The sequence below is a fragment of the Colius striatus genome, chromosome 7 (assembly GCF_028858725.1).
Source record: "Colius striatus isolate bColStr4 chromosome 7, bColStr4.1.hap1, whole genome shotgun sequence".
Classification (NCBI taxonomy): Eukaryota; Metazoa; Chordata; class Aves; order Coliiformes; family Coliidae; genus Colius; species Colius striatus.
This window is the reverse complement of record NC_084765.1, coordinates 30,045,572-30,068,114: the sequence shown is the minus strand read 5'-3', so window position 1 is coordinate 30,068,114 and position 22,543 is coordinate 30,045,572. Positions and strand designations below refer to the sequence as shown.

Genomic DNA, 22,543 nt, shown 5'->3' with positions numbered 1-22,543 from the left:
ACGAAGGCATTAATGAGCAGACCCCAAGCAGGACCTGGGAAGCTGCAGGGCAAGGATGAGGATCCGAGTTTGATCAACTGGAGTGGAGCGGGAAGAAGTGACAGGGCTGTGATCAGCCGAGTGCATCCCCCCGAGCCCGCTGCCGGGGAGGCTGTCACGTCCCAGCTCCCTCCTGCACACATGCTCCATTAGTAGGGTGTCAGCCCAGATTCCCGGGGCTGTCAGGAGATGGGCTTGCCAGGGCTTTCCAAACAAATCCCCCCCCCCCCCCCCCCGTGCCACGCCGCAAGCCAACTGAAAGTAATTTGCACTTTAGAGGGAAGGAAAAAACAAATGGAAGAAAATGTCTGTCAAAGGTTGGTATGAAAAAATAATACTCCCACCAGCAACGCTTTCTAGTATTTTTAGCCAGAAAAAACAGAAGATGCTTGGGCATGTCAGAGGTGCCCAGAGCTAGTGCAAACCCTTTCTGTGCTCATATTTTCCCTCTCAGGACTTAAAACTGGATCCTGAAAATATTCTTGAGACCACTTCCCACCCTCCTCCACTTTATTGACACAGATTTGAGGCTGCTCGGGGCATTGGTGCAAGCAAACAGCAAAGCCAGGGGTGAAAATACATCACCCAGGCTATGTAGTGATGCCAGGGCCTGATCCTGTGCATGTCTGGAGGGTGCTGGGGTTTCTCTGGAGCCCCAAGGCAGTTTGGTCCATCAGATTTGGACCTGGCAGCCCTCACCGCATTTGAGCTGCAGTGTGGCACCTGCCTCTGCACGCCCCATAATGGGCTCCCATTAGGCATAAAGCAGCCGCCGCAGCCACGGAAAAGGAAGCAATAAAGCTCAGTGGATTGGAGGAATTAAAACAGCTGGAGGGGAAAATAAAGAATAGCTTTTTTGTATTTTTTGTATGGTTGTTATTTTATTGCTAATTTTCGTCCTGCTTTGCAGCCTGAATGGCAGGAGAAGGATTGGGTGGAAGGTGGGGTTTGGGCAGCTGCTGCCAGGGAAATCACTGGGCTTTTGGTTAGCACAGGGGCCCTTCATCCCTTCTCTCTCAGCTATTTAATAAGCAGAATTGGGGTTTAACGACCTGTTATTTTTAAAGCCAGATGGCTTAAAGTACAGGAAGGTATTAGGACCATGAGGGCAGGGTTTGAATTCATCCAAACGCTCCATTTATCAGTACAAAGAGCTGGAAGAGATGAACAGCTGCCTTTTTCTTTTTCCTGGAGCAGAAAGGTATGAGCTGGAGGTGCCTGGGGTCTCCCACATAATGCAGCAGTAATAGGAGAGAATTTGCTAAATGAGTTTGGGACTGAGCGATTAGATCGAAGCTGGTGCAACCAGGCGAGAGCTGCCCGCAGCAGCGTGATGTGCTCCCTCCAGCCCCTGTGCCACCCCAAAACAGCCAGGGACCAGGGATGCAGGCACCGATGGGAAGTTTCCTCCAAGGGCACAACCCAGGAAATTACTGGTACTAGCGTGCTATGGATAAAACCTGCCACTCCCAGCATTGCAGACATTGGAAAAGAGATTAAATTGGGGATCTCTGATGGCTTTTCACTATGGAGGCTGGCAGGGGGAGGCAGCAGGCAGAGTGCTGGGCAGGGTGCTGTCACAGTGTGGCTGGCTGCTCTCATGGGTTCTTACCTGGCAATGAGATGGGCACACATGGGCTGCTTGCGGCTCTCTGTCCCTCTGAAACGTGACAATGGTGTCGGGGTCCAGACTGGGGAGGATGTCGCTGACTGATGGGGTCAGGAACGCTGCTGGTCTCTGGGGAGGGAGAGGCAATGGTCTGAGGATGGATGGATGTGGTCACAGGGGAAAGGAGGGGGCACCCTGACTGAGCTGCTCTCACTGAATGTCCCCTGTCCCACCATCCACATCCTCCATATGCCAGTGTGATGGAAAAGAACTGGGAGCTGGCCACACATCTCATCCTTGCAAGGTGCAAGGGGAACTTTGGCTAGAGATGGCATCCCTTAGGCGAACCAACGCTGAACTGACAAGGTGAGGAGGAGGAGGCAGGCCTCCACACTGACCCCTGTGTTGGTGGAAATAGCAGGTCCATACTCAGCTCAGCCCATCTCTCTTCTTCCCTGGGTGGCCGGGAGATGGGTACTCAGGGATGCTAAAAGACACTTTGCCAGCTGCCGCTGCTCCCATCCCAAGTGGCTGCCAGATATGTCATGGAATTTCATGGAATCATTTTGGTTGCAAAAGACCTTTAAGCTCCTTGAGTCCAACTGCTCACCTCATGCTACCAGGCCCGACACTAAACTAAATCATATCCCTCAGCACCTCCTCTATGTGTCTTTTAAATATCTCGAGGTAAACAACCCTCTCAGTGAAAAAGTTCTTCCTCACCTCCAATCAAAACCTCTCCTGGCACAACTTGAAGCTGTTTTCCTCATGTCATATCATTAATTTACTGGAGAGAAGAGATTGACCCCCATCTCACCACAACCTCCTTTCAGCTAGAGTGATCATGTCACCTCTCAGCCTCCTCTTCTCCAGGCTGAACAACCCCAGCTCCCTCAGCCACTCCTCATCAGACTTGTCCTCCAGATCCTTCACCAGTTTTCTTGCCCATCTCCATAGGCCATGGAGACGTGCTGGACACGCTTCAGCACCACAATGTCAGTCTTGGAGTGAGGGGCCCAAAACTGAGCACACTACTTGAGGCCTCACCAGTGCCAAATGCAGGGGGAAAACATTGCAGGGGTAACACACCTCTGGCACAGCAGAGCCCTCACAAGACGCTCCCGCAGCACTAATGTCATTTCCCTGCTGCTCATTTCCAGCGCCCGCTCTGCATGCCCCGCTCTCCTCTCACCAGCCTGCCTTTGATAGACTCCCCTCTAATCTGGTTAGAGGAGGAAATCGGAGCTAATGGAATAAATGATGGAGTCCACACACTCCTTGCTGCCACTCGCAATGGCAAGGTCACAGATGGGGCCCCTCGCCCTGCCCTGGCCATCCCGGCTCCCAGCACCGTGGCAGGTTTGGGACCACTCACCTATATCACTGCCTGAGAGTTGATGACCTGGCAAATCCTGGGCTCCCCCCACCTGCCCACCTAGCAGATGCTCCACTTAGCCAGCTGAGCAATCAGGCAGGCGCTGGCTCCAAATTGGCTGCAGGCATGGGCAGCGGTGAAATGGCCCTCACTGGATGTTACTTCGTGCCTGTGCTGGGCCTTGCCTCATTAGTGTGGCTAACGAGGCCAGCGAGCATCCCCCCATCCCTGCAGCAGGGAGGACAAGGAGATGTCCAGAGGCGCCTTTCCTCATCGCTGCCTCATTAACAGCATCAGCATCATCGTCCCCTGTGCCGCCACGTTTCATTACACCGCTGACCCTGACCGCAACCCAGCTCCTCCAGCATCAAAGCCAGGGTGAAGGTGCCCCCTGCCCCACTGTTCTTCCCCTTCTCTGGGGAACAGTATCATGCAAAATGCAACAGTTTAGGCTCTTGCCTGCAATTACGGAGGCCGGTGTGCAGCTGTTGCCCGCCGTGCCGCAGTGATGGCCAGCTCAGCCCCACCACTATGGCCCATCTGAGAGCTGCTCCTCGGAGCACACATGCTCTTAATTCAATTAGCGCTGCCCTGAACGCTCCCCTAGGACCAGCAGGCGGAAACCAACATGTTCTCCTTAACAAAGACATTCCTTTGTTGGGTTTTTGTTTGGTTCCTCCCTGGCTTGGCTCTTCTCAGCTCACGATGCTCCCAACCAGCAGTGATGCCATAACGCCGCTTGTCATCCACCGTGTGAAAGGAATTGGTTATGGATTTGATTGACAGGTGTCAAACAAGGGCAAGTAAGCTTGAGCTCGGCTGCCGGCATTGCTGAAAGGTGTCAGAGAGTTTGCCAGCTCACCAAGAGAAGCAAGGAAGACTTCCCCAAGACAAGCCTTTCACTAGCGTCCGTAGCCCCTGCAACATGGTTTGGGGATAAAACTCCAATTTTGGTACTCATGGAGGCCGAGCCTGGCCGGACAGACCAAAATACTGGGAAACATGTGGTGATTCCCCACTCCCTGACAGACTGTAAACCCATTTTTGTGGCAGCCCAAAAGGGATTTGAGCACCTATCTGGCATGGTGACAATTCCCATCCCAGTGCTGTGACAACTTACACCAGGCGCCGATCTGCTTCTGCTTTTAAATGGCAGCAATTACATAAATTAAGGCTGTTTAAGCAATGATATAGCCAGCCTGTTGAGTTTTCTTTTTTTCCCTTGCCTGTTAAAAACAGCCCTCGCTTTTCCCTTTCATTGAGAGGCTGTCACCATGTGCCAGCACATCCCTGGACCCCATCTTGTGTGAAATGACTGGTGGTGCCCAGCAAAGTGAGTGGCAGAGGCTTGAGGTGACCCCAATGGTCCCAAGTGCTGAGTTAATGGGCTGAGCAGGATGGGATTCTGCCAAAATAAAGTGTAAAACGAGGCTGCTTAATAAACAGGGGTGATGAATCAATCCCTTAGAAATAGACACCTCCAGTGTGTATTTTCCAGCCCTTGGATGGGGCTCAGCATCCCTCAGGCACACTGGGGACCGCATCCTGCCACCACTGCACATGGATTTTCCATCGGCTACTGCGTGGTCAAACTCATCTTTGCTGGGCAAGACTCCAAATTTGGGGTGGAAAAAGAAGAATGAAGGGAAAACAGAAGTCGTGCCTCAGAGGGAGGCAATGAAGTCAGCTGCAGGTTTTCCCTGCAACAGTTTTCTTAGTGACAAGCCGTTAATTTGCGTTTTGCTGAAGTCTTTGATTTCTTTGTCTCCCTGAGATGATCAGTCTTTTGTTCTCGTTTAGGCTACAAAGAGAGAGAGTGCAGGGGAATGAAGGCAGGCAGGGGGGGAAATGGGCTGAGTGGGAGCAAACCTGTAGGTCTCAGTGTCTCTGCTGGTGGGGGGAGGACGCAGCCCAGTGCTGCCCTTTCTTTCCCTAGGCTAATATGGTTCCTATTTGCTCATCCCTGCTGTTAAGGGCTCTTGGCTTTTAATAAAGCAGCTGCTACAGACCCTTTCCCTGTGGCTATTACAAATGTAGCAGGTTTTTGAGATCCTGGGGATCACTCAGGCCCTATTTATGGGGAGTTCCTCACCCCTAGAAAACCCAGGTGCTTAGTACATTTTCCCAGTATGGAGGGTCGATGTGAGCATTTGAAGCCAAGTTCAGGAACACCCAGACCCCCGATAGGAGTCAGTGAAATCCCTGCAGAAGCCCTGAAGCAGATGGGATTTACACCAGTTCTGAGTGCGCCGGGGAGTACAGATGGCCCAGGGTTTATTTAGCTGTTGTTTGTTATAAAAAGCCCAGCCAATCCAGGTTATCATTTCCAGCTCTCTACATTAAAATAAAATAAAAATAAGAAGTGAGATGAGCTCGATGAGTCTGTTCTCCTCCACCATCTGGCTGGGGAGAGCTGTGGGCTCAAGGAGGGCAGGACAGACGGAGATGCTGCGGCTCTTTGCATCCCCAGGCCAGGCAGGGATGCTCCTCATACCCTAAGGATGGGCAGGGATGCTGGGGCTCCTGGTACCCTAAGGGTGGGCAGAGGTGCTGCAGTTCCTTGCACCCCAAGGACAACCCTGGTACAAAGGCTACCCCAATGAGTCCATTCAGGTCCTGCATTTGCAGTCTTTGGCTTTTGGTCCTTGTTTGATCCCTTCTCACTCCTTCCCGAAGCCAAGCTCAGGACTAATTCATGAGTTGAGGACTCAAAAATCCGGCCATCAAGCATTCCTTGAAGCCTGGAGCAGCACAAAGTGGGAGAGGAGAGGCTCTGCCCCTGCAGTCCTGGTAACACCTCCCTTCCCGCTCGGCTGCAGTTTCGGGGTGCGGGGGATATTCCTTGGAAAATCGTAACCTCCAGGCAAGAAACAAGGGCCTTGGCAAAGCTGGGAGGAGCCAAACCTTCCCCCTCCCTTCTCGATAGCAGCTCTCTCTCATTGATTTGCATCACTCCAGGTCCATCTGCTTGGGCTGCTGCCGGATGAATTAACCAGACATGGAGCCCAAGGCTGTCTCTGGCTCTCCTGGTTTTTGTTTCCATTCCCAGCCCTTACATATATTAAGGAAGCCAGAGCTGGATGGGGCGGGGGGGGAGGAAGGGAGAGGTTGGAGAAGAGGAGAAAAAAAAATTACAGCTCCCAGATCAAAACAATAATCAGCTAAATGAATTCCGCAGCATTTTCCCGCATGACTGCGAGTGATAATTTAGTGCAGCAGCCAGCTGGAAGCAAAAGGATTAATTCTGCACTTAGTGACACCCATGTGAATAATTCATCACACGCAGACCCCTTTTTGCTGACCCCTCTGGGTAATCACTCCAAAGACCCCCGCCAGCCGGCCCCGGCTCCCTGGGCATACGGGAGGGGTTCTGTCACCAGCCCAGCATCCAGACCTGTCCCGAATTCACTTTAGGGATGGGATTATTTTTGTTTTGCAGATGGGAGCAGAGGATGGAGGCTGCAGTAACTAGATTGACCAGGCTCACAGCCGCATCCTGAACCTGCCCAAGGGCTGTTCCTGAAGCCAAGGTCTAGCGAGATTACCTCCTCCCTGGGAAAAGGAGACAAATTCTCTCCCTGCTGTGACATCCCTGGGGATGGCAAATGCTGAAGGATGAAGACAGTTGGACATTTGTCACCGTGGTTAACCAGTCTGGTGCTTTTCTGCTCAGAGACAGTGAACAGCATCTCTCAAGCAGCTTGCCTCTGCCCTGCCTGCAGCTGGAGTTTCCCAGGAACAAGCCAAGCACGTGCCAAAAGCCCCGGGAAGGGGAAGGATGCATGAGGGCAAGAACGATGCTGCTTTTTCCAGCTGCATGGTGGGGTGACTCTAAGTCCTGAAACAACGGACACAAAGGATAAAACCCTGGATCTAGCCCTACCTGAGAGGTTTGGAGAGAGGATAGCAGCTCTAAAGAGCCATCTCCTGCCCTCTTCCCATCCCCATTCCTCCTTGCCTCAGCGTTTGCTCTCCCCAGCATCTCACCTCTGATCGCAGGAGCTGCAGGCAGAGCCTCACAGTGGGGATGGCCCCAGAAGTGGTTTTGAGGTCCGTGCCCTGAGGAGGCAGAGGAAGAGTCACAGCCTGCACTGGCCTCTGGGCTTCTGCCAGGGCTCTTGGTGGCTTTGGCATCACTCAGATGCCATCCAGGGGCTGTGGTTGGCAGCAAGGACCCCTGCTTCCTACAGAGTGCTCGAGAGCTCTACACCAAGGTGCCCAACCAGACACAGAGATTCCTTCCACCGTGCCAACAGCTACAGTTACCATCAGCTATAGGTATCATCACCGTGCCCCGCTGCCCAGCACCGGCCTGCAACCCCGGCTCACCTGCACAACGAGGCCGTCCACACGCAGCCCGCCGCCCTGCGCTGCCAGTGCCCGGAAAGCACGCCTGCTGAGGGGCAGCACCGAGTATCCCACCGGAACGACGGTGTCTGCAGCATCCCACGCTGCAGAAGGGATCCAGGAGGCAGCTGGGGGCACAGCAGGCCAGGACCTGACCCCAGCCACACACTGGGATGAGGGAGGGCATCCTCAGTGGGGTGTCCAGACTTACCGGCTTTGTACGGATAATATTCAAGCACTAGGGCAGTGTCTTCAGAGAAGACAGTGGCCACATCTCGGCCTTGGAAGAGGAAAGAGGTGTTCCAGGTTGGCTGATCTGGGGGCCCAGCTGGTCGAGACATCTTAGGAGACAGAAGGAAAATTATTCTTCAAATATCTTATCATAGAATCATAGAATCATAGACATGTAGAATAGTGGGGGTTGGAAGGGGCCTCCAGAAATCATTCAGTCCAGTCACCTGCTAAAGTTGGTTCACCCCAATCAGGTCACATGGGAACACATCCAGGCAGGTTTGGAAACCTGGAGAAAAGGAGACTCCACACTCTCTCTGGGTAGCCTGTGCCAGGGCTCCCTCACCCACACAGGAAAGAAGTTTTTCCTTATCCTCTCTCATGATAAATAGACAGATAGATAGAAGACAGAAGAGAGGTGGATGTAAAGAAAAGCACAGCCTGTGCAGCTGCATCCCATCCCTGTCTCAAAAACTCCAAAACCCAGTTGCTTCAAGTAGTTTTCACTGGGTCTTTGGACATGACTGCTTCTCTCAGGCTAATCTCTGCCAGCATTTTTCTCCTCACAGGATCAAGGGTAGAAAACAGCACATGGACTAACTACTCCATGCCTAAAACCACAATGGGAATGATCTGTGCTGGCTCCAGGATGAGTCTTTTGATATTTCTTTGGCAACTCAACTCTCACACTTGGGAAAGAGTTTTGCAACAATATATGGACCCCAAAAGCCTGCAAAGCAAAAAGCCTGCAAGGCAGACTTTTGGGGTCTGTGTATTGTTGCAAAACCCTTTCCCAAGCATGACGCTTGAGCTGCCTGATGGATATTGAACAGTGGGCAACATGTTTATCCTCTGAGCCGTGATCTGTCGTTGGAAATGGCATCAGTCCATCCCCGGCAGCAGCTGCTCCCCATTGCCTTTGGAGAGTCCCATCAACTCTCCAAAGGTCAGTCTTAACCCCGCGCCAAGAAATTATTGACAGTGGCTCCTTTTTAATGCTGTTACTCCATCCCTCGGCCAGCATCGCTCAGCAGGGACAAGATGCCAATCGGCTTGTCTGCATCAGCACATTTCTGCTTCATCGTAGGGGAGGGAGGATGGAAGGAGGAGGAGGGGAGAGGATGTCTCCCTCTGCTCATGTTTGGGGATGCTAATGGGCATTACGCACCTCAGAGAGTCCCAGCAGTGCATTACCCAGCCCTGGGGACTGTTAGCAAGGGAAGGGAGGGGCTGGGATGCTTCAGAGCCCCAAACCACCTCCACGATGGGCTGCATCGGGCAGCGCTGCTCGTGCTGTCTCAGCATTGGGCTGGGTCTCTCAGCTGGGAATGTCAGGGGGACCCTAGTACCAGCTGGGATGTTTAGCTGGGATGCAGCTTGCTTTCACTGCAGGGAGCCCAGTCTGTGCTTGTAAGCCCTCAGGGAAAACTCAAGCCAGATCTGGATCAGCAGCCTCCAGCCGTTCCTCTCTTTCCTAGCCTGCATCCCAGCCCACAAGGCTGTTTCATCAGCTTCAGAAAGCCCAACTTGGAGGGAAAATATCCTAAAAATCACCAAACAATGCCTCCAGTTACTTTTCCCGGCCTAGACCTGTACAAGGCACTGTGGGATGGTGCTGTTTTAGACTCGGTGGGGAAGGAAAAAGTCAAATGCAGGAGCATATTGTTAATTTGACCCCAATTGCCAGAGGTCCTGAGCCCACATGGCTTCTCTCGTCAGGACAGGGATAGGAGATGATGTTCCTGATTTCCACCCCCCCTCCCCCAATTTGAGGTGCTGAGCAGCAGGCAGGAGACAGGCATGGTGGGACAAATGGATGCTCTGCACTGGGGTGTCAGAGCTGATGCACTGATTTGGGCAGACATCTTGGCACAACAACCACCTCTTCCCAGGGCCACCTGGAGAAATGCAACGAACAGGATGGGGAGGAGGAGGAGGAAGAAGACGCCTTCATTTTTCTTGGCTGCTCCAGCTCTCCTCCTGTACAAAGGCTGATTCAAACGCAGCATCATTGTCAGAAGCAGAGCCAGAAGTGGCCAAGTCCACGGCATCTTGCCTGCCTTGCCAAGGGATGGGGGCATCCCCTGGTCCTCATGGCTGCCAGCCTGGATGGTGCAGACCCCAGAGGAGAGAGAGAAGCTCCAGACTCTTTTGCCTCAGCTGGAGGGAAAGAGTCCAAAAGGGGATTTATCTTAGAGAGGACCAGCATCACAAAGGCTTGAGATTGATGCCAGAGGGGCAGACATGGCACGGCTTTCTGCAGGAAGAAGTGCCCAGTGCCTATCCACCCCATGGAATAGCTATTGCCCTGTGTGTCCAAACCCACCCCTTTTGGTGAGAAAGGGCCTGTTGGCCCAAGGAGAAGTGTATCCAAGGAAAGTACCCAAGGAGAACACCCAACACTCTTGCAGGCAGCTCCTGTGCAGGTCTTAGCTAACTCCTGCCAGGAACACCAGGTTTGCAGGAGCCCTAGCTAGGCAGGGAAGGGTTAACCCCCCTAGGAACCCAAAAACCCCGTAAGAGAGGTGCCCTGCTGAAGGTGAAGCCAAGTGCTGTTGCCTGCAGATGCTGATGGGAAGCGACAGGCGAGAGGACACGCTAGGCTGGCAGGATTATCCAATGCGATTAGCCTGCCTGGGAGTGCATGTGGGGAAAGCCATTAACCTCTGGAACCAGAGCAGCAATGCTCCCTCCTTCTCCTGTCAGCCTTCCCCTAACCTTTCCTCCCAGGTGCTAGGAGTTCACCAGGAAGGATTTGTGTCCTGCAGGTGGGGAAACTGAGGCAGGAGACAGAGGAAGACAGCAGATGGGGTTATGCAGCTCCTCAGGGCAACCTGTCCGTGCATCCCTTGGGAGAGCATCCTCAGCGATGTGAAAGGCAGACAGAGCCATACGGGCATGGAGGAGAGGAGGAGGAGGAGGCAGCAGCAAGCACGCAGACCAGATGGCCGAGTTTAATCACTAGTGCTCCCGCACTGGGCTCCTATGGCTCTGTGCTGGCACTGCTGCCTGCACTGGGGCTGTGGGGCTTGGCTTGTGCTTGTCCAGTGCCTGGCTACCACAACTTCAAGGAGGGTTGTATGTGGATTTATCCACATAAATCCAAAGGAAATACATTTTGGCTGCATTTAGAGGAGACAAATATCCCTGCTCTGGATGGAAAATTATGACTTCGAGGATGCTGCATACTGGAGCAAGGAGATTCCGGGGAAGATAATGTGGGGGCAAGCACATGGATTTCTTAACTTGTATCTGCTCCGCAGTCAGTGTGGGCAGCTCATAACCCAAATCCATTGCCAATGTAGGGCTGGGGGTGCTTGTCACAGGGGATCCCAAAGTGGGTGCAGACCCAAAGCAGAGGGTCCAGAGAAAGCTCCCCCACCGCTCACCTACAAAGAGCAACACAAGAAGGTGACAGGGGGGGCAATATCCCAACAATTATTGCAATGAATGAAGCACACTAGGGAGTTTTATGATAATTCACCAGCCTCGTGGGCGACTTGGCATTTGGCCGGCCTCCTCTAAGTAATATTTTATTTATGGGCTCCCCAAACGTGTTGATACAGGCTGTTATGATCCAAGACAATCAGAATTCAGTGCACGGAGGGAGGAGGACCGAGACGGAGACACATGTGCTCCGTCGCTGCTCAGGACCAGCTGGATGCATCTTTTCTGAGTGGCTGGACATCTACTCTCTCCACACTTTTGACTGGCACTTCTCGGAGGTGAGGGGATGGCTTTCAGGGGTGGCAGCTTCATGCTGCCTTCTGGCTCGGCTGCCTCATCAACACCTCCTCCCTAGCCCAGCATCCCTCTCAAGTCTCCAGCCTCTCCCTCCCCACCAGTTTTTGGCTGGGCTTGGGAACAAAAGCAAGGCCCTGCCCCTGCTTGCTGATGAAGATGATGGCGCATGCTGAAAGCATATGTTTCCCTGGCAACAGCTATTTTGAAGTTGTGCGTGGCAGGCTCTCCCCGTGGTACTTGAGGCCTGGGAAGGAGAAGGTCTCTGCCTTTGAGAGGCAGCACTCAAGCTGGAGGCATGAGCAAGGCAAGGGGGGAAAGGAAGGACAAAGGCACAAATGAGGAGCTGCCCAGGAGGATATGCAGGCAGAGTAAGGCAAGTGTGGGAGCTGTGATACTCAAAGCATCACTTTGCCTCTAAAGCTTCTCCTCGCACAGGGTGCTGGGCTGCCCTGATGAAGGAGGGGTGCTCAGATACCCAAGGGAGTGGATGCTGCTGAACTCCTGCAGTCCCCATGGATGCACCTGGCCCTGTACCTGCGGGCAGCCACTGTTGGCAGCTCGGGTGATGCTGAAGGCTCCTACCGGAGGGTCCGGGAATGTGATGGTGGTGGGGCTGATGCCAGGACAGGTGACGGGATGCTTCTCCATGCAGTGCCTGAGAGACAATGGAATGGGGGAGAGTCAGCATATACTGGGTCATGTCAGCTCCCAGCAAGCACCACAGGAGTGGGCGATAGCACTAGGGAAACTCAGGTTCTCGCAGACTCCGTGTCCCCCACCCACATCACCAGCAGCCCCTCACAAGCCGTCACTCACTTGTACTCTTGAACATTGGTCACAACTCTGGCCGTGGCAATGAGAGGCCCAGGAGGGGTGGCCAGAGGGGCTGACAGCCCCTGCAGCAGCACCTGAGAGATCCATGGTGAAGGACCAGCAAATGAAGGGGAGGAAAAAAAGCTGCCCTATATCAGCATCAACAGCCATAGGAGCAGGAGACAATGTGCAGCAGCATCCTCCCAGGGCTGAGATGTGTCCTTCCTGAGCTGAGGTGCTCTGGTCTATCCCAGCCCCTGCCACTCCCCCCGCCAACCTCCTGTCCCCAGGGCCACCTCTCACCTCCAAGGCCACGTATCTCAATCCATTGCAGTGTGGGATGACGCTGCCTTTGCGGGTGAGGGTGACGTGCAGCACTGTCCCCACAGGGTCCCGCTTCCTTGGCTGTTTGCAGAGGAGAGTGAGCCATGGGAGGAGGAAGGGTCAAAGCCACCAAATGTGGGCTGACAACAAAGCACCAACAGTTAATTAAAGCTCACTGTCCCCTGGAGTCTTCCCGGAAGAGATCAATATAATAAATCCTTCTGCATTTAAATATTTAATGGCTTCCAATCTCTGTGAAGAGGAAACTCATTTCTGCCAGCTGGAATGCAGGGCAGGCGGATTTGGGGGAAGTATTGAGTGAGTTTACCAGGTCTCAGCATGCAGGGAACTGTCAGCCAAGTCTCCAGGACCAACAATGTGTTGAGATGGAGAAATCCCCACTGAGAGGCTTGGGAACTGGCTTCTCTCTGGGGATGAATACTGGTCTGCATTCATTTATGAGCTGCTGCCCCTGTTTAAGGAGCGCTCTGACATGTGGCCTGGCCACACATCTCCTTCCCCAAGACATTGAGGTAAATGGAACATCTTTTACATGAGAAAAGGCTGTGGGAACTGGGGCTGTTTAGTCTAGAAAAGAGAAGACTGATGGAGGATCTTATTAACATTTACAAATATCTAAATGGTGGGTGTCAGGAGGTTGGGACATCCCTTTTTTCGATGGTATCTAGCAACAGGACACGGGGTAATGGGATGAAGCTGGAACACAAAAAGTTCCTTTTAAATATAAGAAAAAACTATTTTACTGTTCAGGTGAGGGAGCCCTGGCACAGGCTGCCCAGGGAGGGTGTGGAGGCTCCCTCCTTGGAGGTCTTCAACGCCTGCCTGGACATGTTCCTGTGCAACCTGATCTAGGTTGACCTGCTTCTGCAGGGAGGTAGAACTAGATGATCTCTAAAGGTCCCTTTCAACCCCTACCATTCTATGATTCTATGAAAAGCACTCCCCAGCTTGTAATCTCATTGCTTTTACTCCACATTTTCCCACTGGAGATTTGAAAAGCCCAGCACAACGCCTGCCTTGTTCCCACCTCACAGGAAGACCAGAGCTCTTTGCTCACAAGCCTCTTTGAGCACCTTCCCCAACTTGCCAAATTCAGGTTTCCCACCAGGATTACACTGCTATGCAAGGCTCACTTTGCCCCCAGCCCCCAGCTACAGCCCTGAGGTGAAAAGCAGAGCTATTAGCAGGAATAAGGAGTGGGAAGGAGGGGCAGGACCTGTACCTACCAGCACCAGTCTGCAGTTGTGGGGCTGGAAAGGCTGGAGGTACCGCACTGGCACCTGGAAAGTCCCCAGCGCCTCCTTGGTGGCTCTGTCTGCCACGGTGAGAGTCAGGGCTGGAAGGGAGAGGGCAGCTGTCAGTGTGACCATGTCCCATGCTTCCCCAAGAAAGTGAAGCCCATGAGCAACTGGCATCAACGTAGCTCAGATTCCCATCTAAGCAGCTGGGATTTCCCACTGATCCATCTAATCTGCCTCCCTGACTCCAGTCCACATGCTCAGCCATCCTGCCCTGAGCCTTCCCTGCCCTGGACTCAGTCCATAGCCCATGGGTTTTGGAGACACTTGCCACCATGGCATTTTCCCTCTCAGAGAGCGCCCAGTTTGGTCATTCCCCCAGCACAGCAGCATCACCCCCACCACTGTGCCACCTCTAGCTCTTCCTTTAATTTAAAAGAAAGCTGCAATTTAGTTGACAAGTGTTAGCAGGAGCATTTTGTGAAAAAAAAAAAGGAGCTGATGGAAGGGAAAACCGCCCTCTCTTTATCCTGCCATCAAGACTTGGGCTTCCCTTCCTCCAGCTTAATGACTGAGCTGAGGCTTTAACTCCTGCCTGCCCAACCTGACAATGCCACAGGCTGCACATGTCCCCGAAACAAAGACAATGGGCCAGGCAAGTGCACACACCATGCTTCCCTGAGCTTGTATTTTTCAGTAAATGCTTGATTTACAGAGAGATTTTCTTTTTCTCTCAGCCCCTTGTGGAAAGAGCACTGGGAAAAATATTCTTGGGTCAAGCGAGAGACAAGTGGCTTTTCTGCTGGTTGATGGTAGATCATGCTCAACAGCCCTGCCAATGGGAACCCTCTTTCTGGGCAAGAAAAGGATGGAAATTGTATTTTTGGGCAAGAAATGGTGCAATCTGCACCTGGAAATGACAGCTCCAATCTAAACATGTGGAGGATGAACATTTCTGAATATCTGGGGGATACTGGCAGGTGCATGAGCAAGACCAGAGGTACTGTTGGATCTCCCCACATCTCTCCCAGTACACATGGGGAGGTTGAAAATACACCAAAAGCTCCTCAACTTCATTTAGGTCAGGGCCTAAGGGGATTAAGCATGATGTGAAGATTGGCTCCCGCTGTTTGTTTTGCAAAGGTCTGATTATAACCAAATCCGGCCCCTAATGCTGTGAGTTCCAGACTTGGTAGCCCTGTGTGGGGAGTAACAGTGTCTTGGTGTGGGTCCATACAAGGTGTTGGGATGACACTGGGGAAAGTTTTGGGGTGCCCTGCTGCTGATTCCCACAGGATGCTTTGGAGGATGCCCAGAGCTCAGCTCCATCCCTTGCCTCATCCGGCATCACCACACCCAGAGACATGTTCCTTTGGTCCTACCCTGCAACCACCACAGCCACGTGATGCTCATCCCTAGTGTGGCCAACCCCTGTCTGGGTGCTACTTGGGGTCCTTTGGAGCAGAAGGTCCTTAATATCCCCATATTAATGCTTTGAGAAGCTGAGTTCCATCCTCAGTACCCCTGCTCCATGGTCTCACCTGCACAGCCCACATTTTCAGCATCCATTTCCACCGTCACCTCCTCCTCCCAGGTGGGTGCATGGGTGGGCATCAAGGACGGATGGGTAGCCTGTGTCTCCTGCTCATTCCCTCCTCTGGTCTGACTGGGAGGAAGAGGGAGGCAAAATAGGCCAGTTACTGAGTGAGGAAGGGGAATGTGTCAGCAGGGAACTGGACCTAGGAGAGAGTGCAGCTAACAGCAGCCAGCCCAGCCACAACAAAGCTCTGACCCTGCTCCAGGGGGTCCAGGGCCAGTTTTACTCCTGGCTGCAGGATCCTGAACCCCCAGTGATGGGGTTTGCAGCCCCTTTTATCCAAAAGGCAGTTTCAGACCCTGGAGGCTAATTATCTGGCTGTATTGATGAAGAGACAGGGAGGAGGCTGCTGGGAAAGGAGAGAGAAGATTGAATGTTAACGACTGCTGTCACTAAACTCACATAACAAAGCTAAGCAATAATTACAGTGGCTTTAGCAGTTATGGCCCCCTGGTAATTCTTCATCATGCTGGTGCAGGTTCCTTACCATCAGGGTTGTTTTAGGCTTGATTCCTCCCACTTTTATCAACTGATTGTCAACTGATTGGCTATTGATAGCAATGCCTCCCTGATTAGAGGAGCTGGCAGGTCTTTTAGAGGGCCTTCACTGCCCAGAGAGACATTTTGTGTCATCACAGGATTCTCAAGACCACGACAGAGTCCCAGCACCCAGCCGCATAGCGACCTCAAGTTTTCTCCATCCCTAACCATGGGGTAAAGAGGGATGTTGATGTGGCTTCAGGCCAGCGTGACACACATGCCCGAGCCCTGTCAATAGGTTGCTCTGAACAGTAAGAAGATAAAGTGTCCAGTGCTGGCTCCAGGAAAGCTCTTGTTGGAGCAGAACCAAGGCAGCTCTTAGGGAATACTTAGCAAGAACGCTGTGGATGGGAGTCGATGGTGGCACTTTGCCATCCCCTGGGAGCTGGAGACCCCAGCTCTGGGAAACAGGATAAAAACAGGATCCTTCCAGATGTAGGGTGAGCTCCAGGGCATAGTGGGATGGAGGATGTTCATTCCAACTGGATGGGAGACCAGTCTATGCTTTCAAGACTTCCATCCCCTCTGGTTGTCAAAGAGATCGGTTTAACAGTCCCTCACCCAACCTACATCCATGTCACGTGCTCCTCTCCCATCTCCCGTGCATCTCCTTCCCCACTGGAGAAGGCCACCTGCATCCCACATGGAGCTGAGCTGGCCAGCTCTGGCAGGTGGGAATTAGCATTGGGCTGGCATTGGTGTGCAGGGGCTGGAAGAAAATCAACTCTCCAGTAATGAGCTCTATGGGGGGTTGCTCCACCAGCAACGTGCTCGGAGTCCGAATGAAGCCAGACCTGGGCTAAGAGGTGGGAGGAGGAGGAGGGTGAGAACTAGCTGCTCTGAGCCCCCTTCATTATAGACTTGCCTAAGGATGAGAGAGCATTCAAAAAGAGCTGTGAAATGGGGAGGGGGGAGGAAAAACAATCCACAACACTACAACACATGGGAATGTGCCTCAAAATCAAACGAATACGCCGGAGGGACGCAGGAACGACTGAGAGCAGAGATGGTTTGATGTCTCCTCCTCACTCCAGACCCACTGGTGGGGCAGGAGGTGGGGTCTCGGGCAAGCAGACACAGCAGATCCAAGTGATGACATGCCTTGGGGCAGGACATGGCTGTGCTGGGGCGAGAGATGCTCCTCCCATGCTCTGCATCCCCCCCCCCCCCCCCCCCCCCCGTCTGCTCTAGGGCAGGCACTCTGCTGCACGGGGAGGCACCAGCCACCCGCCGCTGTGATAAAAGGTAAAGATAAAAGATAAGGACGGCCGCCCTCGGGGAGTGATTATACATCACCGTCTGGGCTGCAGCGCTGAGGGACAGCTCACGCAAAGCACCGTGCCAAAGGGCTCCGCACGGCTCTGCCCAGCGCTGCAAGGATCTGTTCATCAGCCCGGGGAAGCTTTTTATCTCGACAGGGTGAATTATTCCTTGGGGATGACATCCCCGCAGAGGCAACGCAGCGGTGCAGGCACGTCCTTCTCAGGGAAGGAAAACCCTGTGCAGGGTGGGCACAGTTGGCAGGAGCGGCAGTCAGCGTGCCACTGCCACAGCACAGCGTGCCACGGTCCCAGGGAGGGCCATGCTGTGCCCCACTGGGGGCTCAGCTGCAGCTTGGGTAAATAAATCTGGATACATAATTCACAGAAGTATAAGAGCAATTTCTGAGAAGATTCAGAATGAGAAAGGAAGAATTACAATTTCTCCTCTCCTTTGAGAAACTCAATTTCAACATCACTGCTCACTCTCTAACCCTAGGATAGTCCATCTTCAGCCCAGCATGACCTAAGCCAGATGCAGAGATGAAGAATGGACCTCCCCAAAGACCTCACTTGGTCCCACTTCCCACACCCCCTTGCTCTGGGGTTATCAACTGAGCGCTTCCTTGATTTCAGGGCATGTCATAGAGCCAAAAGGCTTTAAAACTCTCTAACTCCTTCCCAGGTAGAGCATCCCATCCGCTCCACGGTCAGGACTGCTTCCTACTCTGGCAAAGCAGAGGACACGGGAGCCCCCATCCCCCAGGCTGGGAGCAGACGGCACATTCAGCAGCGACCTTGAGCTTCTCTCTCGGCGCTGAAGAGCAGAAAGGAAGAAGCAGGAAGTGTTTTCACCCGCCCGCAGCAGTCGGTGGAGAGGAGGAGGCAGCTGGAGCCAGGCACTTTGTGTCGTTAATTGCAGGTACACCTGGCTCTGGCAGGCCAAGGTCAGCCCCACATAACGCCCAGCCGGCAGCAATTCATCTGTGTGCTCCAGGGACTCAAAGGATGATGCAAAGCAAACCCACGGGTGCCTCTGAAAGCAGGGAAGGGGGATTTGCTCAGCATAAAGAGCAGAGCCAAGCTGCTGTTGGCTTCCTGGAGCATCCTTGGAGGACTCCCATCCTCCTCAGGACAGGGATGAGCCAAAGTCCATTGGGATTCTTGTGCAGGCTTTCCTGCTGCTCAAGGTTTTTCAGATTCATCTTGTTAAGCCTTTCTCTCCCTGATCCTCTGCACTGAGAGCTGGAAGCGATGCACACAAGTGTGGAGCACTTTGGGATGTCTGAGCACAAGCACTGGGCACAATCTCAAAGAGCTGATGTGAGTGGTGTTGCTCCCCTTCTACTATCCCACTCCTGTCTTGGGGGGCTGATACTCTGTGTGCCTGTAGTCTGAGGCTGGTCTGACTCTGCTGGTGCTACCCACTGCTTTGGGGGGACCAGCTGCCACCAGTTTCCCACCAGCACATCCACCTACTGCTTCTCCTTCCCATCCGTAAAAAAACACCTTTTAACTGCAACATGCTACTCTCCTTCGAAAGCAAGTGCCCTGAAAAACAATAACTGATTCTTTTCTGCCTTGGCTGCCTCGCTATGGTTACTAAAAGGCCCCTCATGTGTCCTGCATCCCTAATATCACCCTCCCCTTCCCTCCATCACTCCCTCGTTACCATGGCAATATGGTGATGGAGCACCACCAGAATGTAAAGAGAGATGCAACAATCACACGCCACCCTCGTGCTATCATTTAGGATATTGATGTTTAAATCTCCTGAGATTATCTGGGTATAATTGGTTTATGGAAATAGAGACAACTCCTGTGGTGGAGTTACTCAGGCTGTCGGGATGGAGAGTGGGTCCTTGGCATGGGGGATGAGAAAGAGGAGAAGGGGTGATGGAGGGGCAGCAGTGGCTTCCACTAGGCTGCAGGTGCCAGTCAGCCCCAGGCTGCTGAAAATCCAATGATGGGGGGAGCCTCCAGGATATCTAACATAAGACACAACAGACCTTGGGACTCCCTTCACCGCAGAGCTCAAGGTTTCTACATTGGAAAACACCCAGCAAGCAACAGTTTGCTCTACGTGTTTGTAGAGAAGAAGTTTCCAGGCTTTCACAGCCCCAGCTGCAGATTGTCCTGAACAGATGAGCATTGGCCCTGCTTCCCTAGCATTGGTACACCCACTTGGGTACCACCCTGCCCGGCACTGCCTTAGGAAGATGCCCTGGAGAAACCAGACTCTGTGGGGAGCACGGCGACTCTCTGAAACCACTGGCAGACGCTTTCTCCCTGCTTTTCTAGGGCAGCAATGCTGAAGCTGCTCTGGCTCCTGGAGGGGCTCTTTGAGATGGCAGCCTCACCCCGCAGCAGTGCTGGCCTCCCTCTTAACACAGACCAAAGCATGACTGGCTAATTGAGTCCCCTGGCACATGCATAATGCAGGAGGAGCCAAGTTCTCCTTACCCAAGCATCTTGTTTTATTTATTAAAATACTCCTTTTTTTACTGTGATATCATCTTGAAATGCCAGGCAGCATTACCCTACAAATTCTTTGACATCATTTTATACTTTCAATATTAGGAATGCTTTCTTCCTGAGGCCCCAGTGAGCCAAAGCTCTCTGACCCCTGCCTTCCTCAAACTCAGCAGGGAGTCCCAGCTCCTTTCCATGCACTGTCATCCAACAGAGGTGAAGCTTGTATGCATTGCTGCTAAAGAGGTTTTCCCTTTCCCTGGGCCTTGCAAAGAGTTAATAACAGGGTAGCAGTTCCTAAACCCTTTTGCTATGCCCCGTCACCTTTGCTGTCCCTCCTCTTGGATGCTGGATACTCACATGACAACGTATGGCCATGGCACCTGGCCCTCCCGTGTGGTTGGCAAGTTGCTGGCACTGTGGAGGGTGACAGTGATGGCTTCCTTCCCCATGCTGGCCACGTGTCCCCCACCAGCAGCTGGCGTGTGCCCAGGCTCCTCCGTCCTCACAGGGGATTTGGATACCTGCCGGGAGAAAGTAGGAGAGATGTTAAGGTGAGCAGTGGCTGGCTGCTCCTGCAAAGCTGCTGTCCTGGTTTAGGCCCATCAGGGAACAAATGACCATGATTATCCTCAAGTACCAAAGACCTGAGGATTGCCAAAGGGCAGGGAGAGCTTAATCGCTGCTTACGGTCCAGGACAAAACAGACCAGGCTACTGGGCTTGGGGAAGAAAACAGAAAATAACTTAATGCATCACCAACTAAAGCATAACCATAAAACCCCAAAACATAACCAACATAAAACAACACCAAGTGGTACAACAATGAAGAGTCCAACCAGCCCTTTAAGACCACCTTCTCCCCACTCCTCCCCTCTTCCCAGGCTCAGAGTCCTGATCCCGGTGTTTTTACCTCCTCCTCCCCTGAACAGCCCAGGGCGCAGGGAGTGGGGGTTTCAGTCAGTCTATTCCTGATAGCTCCGTTTGTCCCTCCTCAGGGCAGGTGGCTCTGCACCCGTCCTCCCTGCACCTCCGTGGGGTACCTCACACACACGGCAGCCCTGCACGGGCTGCTCCAACGTGCATTTATCCCAAAGGCTGCAGCTCCTCTCTGCCTCTCGTCTGGGGCTGCTCTGGGGCCCGCAGGCTCTCCAGCACGGCCTGCGCCATGGCCGCCTCCTCACACAGTCCCTCACTGAGAGCTGCTGGTGGCTCTCAGTCCTGCCATGGCCCTGCATGGCTTGCAGGGGTACAGCTGCATTCTCACCACGGCTTGCAGAGGGGTCTCTGGTCTGGTGCTCCTCCTTCCTTCCTCCTGCTCTGACTGTGGGGTCTCTGTGGTCACCTCCATCTTGTATCACTCTCACACCTCCTGCCAGCACTTCAAATTCCTGTCCCTAAATAGTGATGGCAGGGGTGCCAGATCGGCCCAGCCGGGCCGGAGGTGGATCTGAACTCAGGAGCTGGAGAAGAGTCCAAAAACTCTTTACCGGGTCTTCACTGCAACCCCCTCCCCCTGTTACCAAGCAAAAGCTGCTCCTTGCTAAGCCATGACAGCTGCAAACATGTCTCTGTCACCCAACCCTGTCCCTAGAGCTCCAGCTCAACACTGAAGGCCCAGATGGGGGAGGCGACATCCCCAGCACATCACCACAACCCAAAGTTGTCCCCACAACTCCTGTTTAATGCTGAAAGCCTGGATGGAGGAGAACAAGCCAGAGAGATAGTATCCCTGGCACATCCCGATCATGTTTGCCTCCTCCCTGTCCCCAGTGGCTGACTATGACTCCAAATCATGGATGTCCCCATGCCATAGCAGGGCTGCAATGGGTGCCAGGCTCTCTGGGAGGACATCCAGCAACATGAGAGCATCCTGCAGGGAGTGAAACCAGCCTAACAGCCTTGCTCTGCATGGTCCCATGGGAGTTAGCTGCACCATAGTCCAACCATGACCCCAAGGCATGTCACAGAAACAGGGATTAACCAAATAAAGCAACTCCATTTCCCCCATGGCCCTCTGACCTACCAACAATCCTCCTGAGCCACTGCCATCCCTCTGCTCCCCCTCCTCACCAGCCCAGGCATCTCTGCAATTTACAGGGACTCCACAGGAACTGGGATCTCAGCCCAACCTGGAGGGGGGAAGGGAGAACATGGTGGCTCCCCCCACTCCAGCTCATTAATTCCCACCAGCTGATGTGATAAGGAGCAGCAGAGCTGCAAGCTGCCGCTCCTCACCCACAGGGACCATCTCACACCCATCACACCCTGTCCAAGTGAGAGACAGCACCATCCCTCCGCCTGCATCCCCACCATGCCATCCTCCCAGGCAGCATCCAACTCTGATACTTTAATATGGCACAGTGGCTACAAGGGGTTAACCCCCCCCTGCACTGCCTCAGACCCTGAAAAGCAAACCCTGCCTGCATCTTTTTGACCTCCTGGGGTTGAAGCAAGAGCTCCAGCTCAGCCACCACCCTGTGGGCTTCTCAAAGCCACTGCCTGCAAATCCCCTCTGATATGTGGCTTTGCCTCCAAAGTCTGTAATGAGGGGCTGCTTCATCCTACATCCTCTACCTTATCTCCCCTGAGGCCTCCTGGCTGCAGTGGTGATGGGCTTGGCAGTGGTGAGGTGACGCTTTGCCACAGGGGATAACAACCCCAAAACTAAGGATTGTTTGTAGGATGGAAACCCGGGCTCTCTGACTACCAACAGCCTGGAAAACCACTTAAATCAGCTTCCCCCTACCCCTTATTTTTTTGGCTGTTAACTCAGAAGCCAGCTGGAGCTTGGGGCTGGGTTCTGGGGAAGGCTCAGCATCCGTAACAGACAGAGAGCAACACTGAAGGAGCAGAACCACGAAGAGGGGGAGGATTCCCCAACCTGCAGAGTGGATGCAGGGGATGAATCCCAATCCAGCTACAGCTCTGTGGC

The 22,543-nt window shown here is 53.3% G+C and overlaps 1 protein-coding gene across 1 annotated transcript in view; it reads right to left on the bottom strand.

The window, feature by feature from the left end:
* Nucleotides 1-21,693, bottom strand: part of CCDC33 (coiled-coil domain containing 33) — a 33,479-nt gene extending 11,786 nt beyond the window's left edge. The window contains exons 1-11 of the mRNA XM_062000421.1: nucleotides 21,682-21,693; nucleotides 19,970-20,133; nucleotides 15,283-15,407; nucleotides 13,730-13,839; nucleotides 12,462-12,563; nucleotides 12,162-12,253; nucleotides 11,880-12,000; nucleotides 7,582-7,711; nucleotides 7,353-7,474; nucleotides 7,011-7,082; nucleotides 1,652-1,777 (exon numbers count right to left, since the gene is read on the bottom strand). Of these exons, the coding sequence (XP_061856405.1) occupies nucleotides 1,652-1,777; nucleotides 7,011-7,082; nucleotides 7,353-7,474; nucleotides 7,582-7,711; nucleotides 11,880-12,000; nucleotides 12,162-12,253; nucleotides 12,462-12,563; nucleotides 13,730-13,839; nucleotides 15,283-15,407; nucleotides 19,970-20,133; nucleotides 21,682-21,693 (1,176 nt within the window). The remainder of the gene's footprint in view (nucleotides 1-1,651; nucleotides 1,778-7,010; nucleotides 7,083-7,352; nucleotides 7,475-7,581; nucleotides 7,712-11,879; nucleotides 12,001-12,161; nucleotides 12,254-12,461; nucleotides 12,564-13,729; nucleotides 13,840-15,282; nucleotides 15,408-19,969; nucleotides 20,134-21,681) is intronic.
* Between the last annotated feature and the right edge of the window lie 850 nt (nucleotides 21,694-22,543).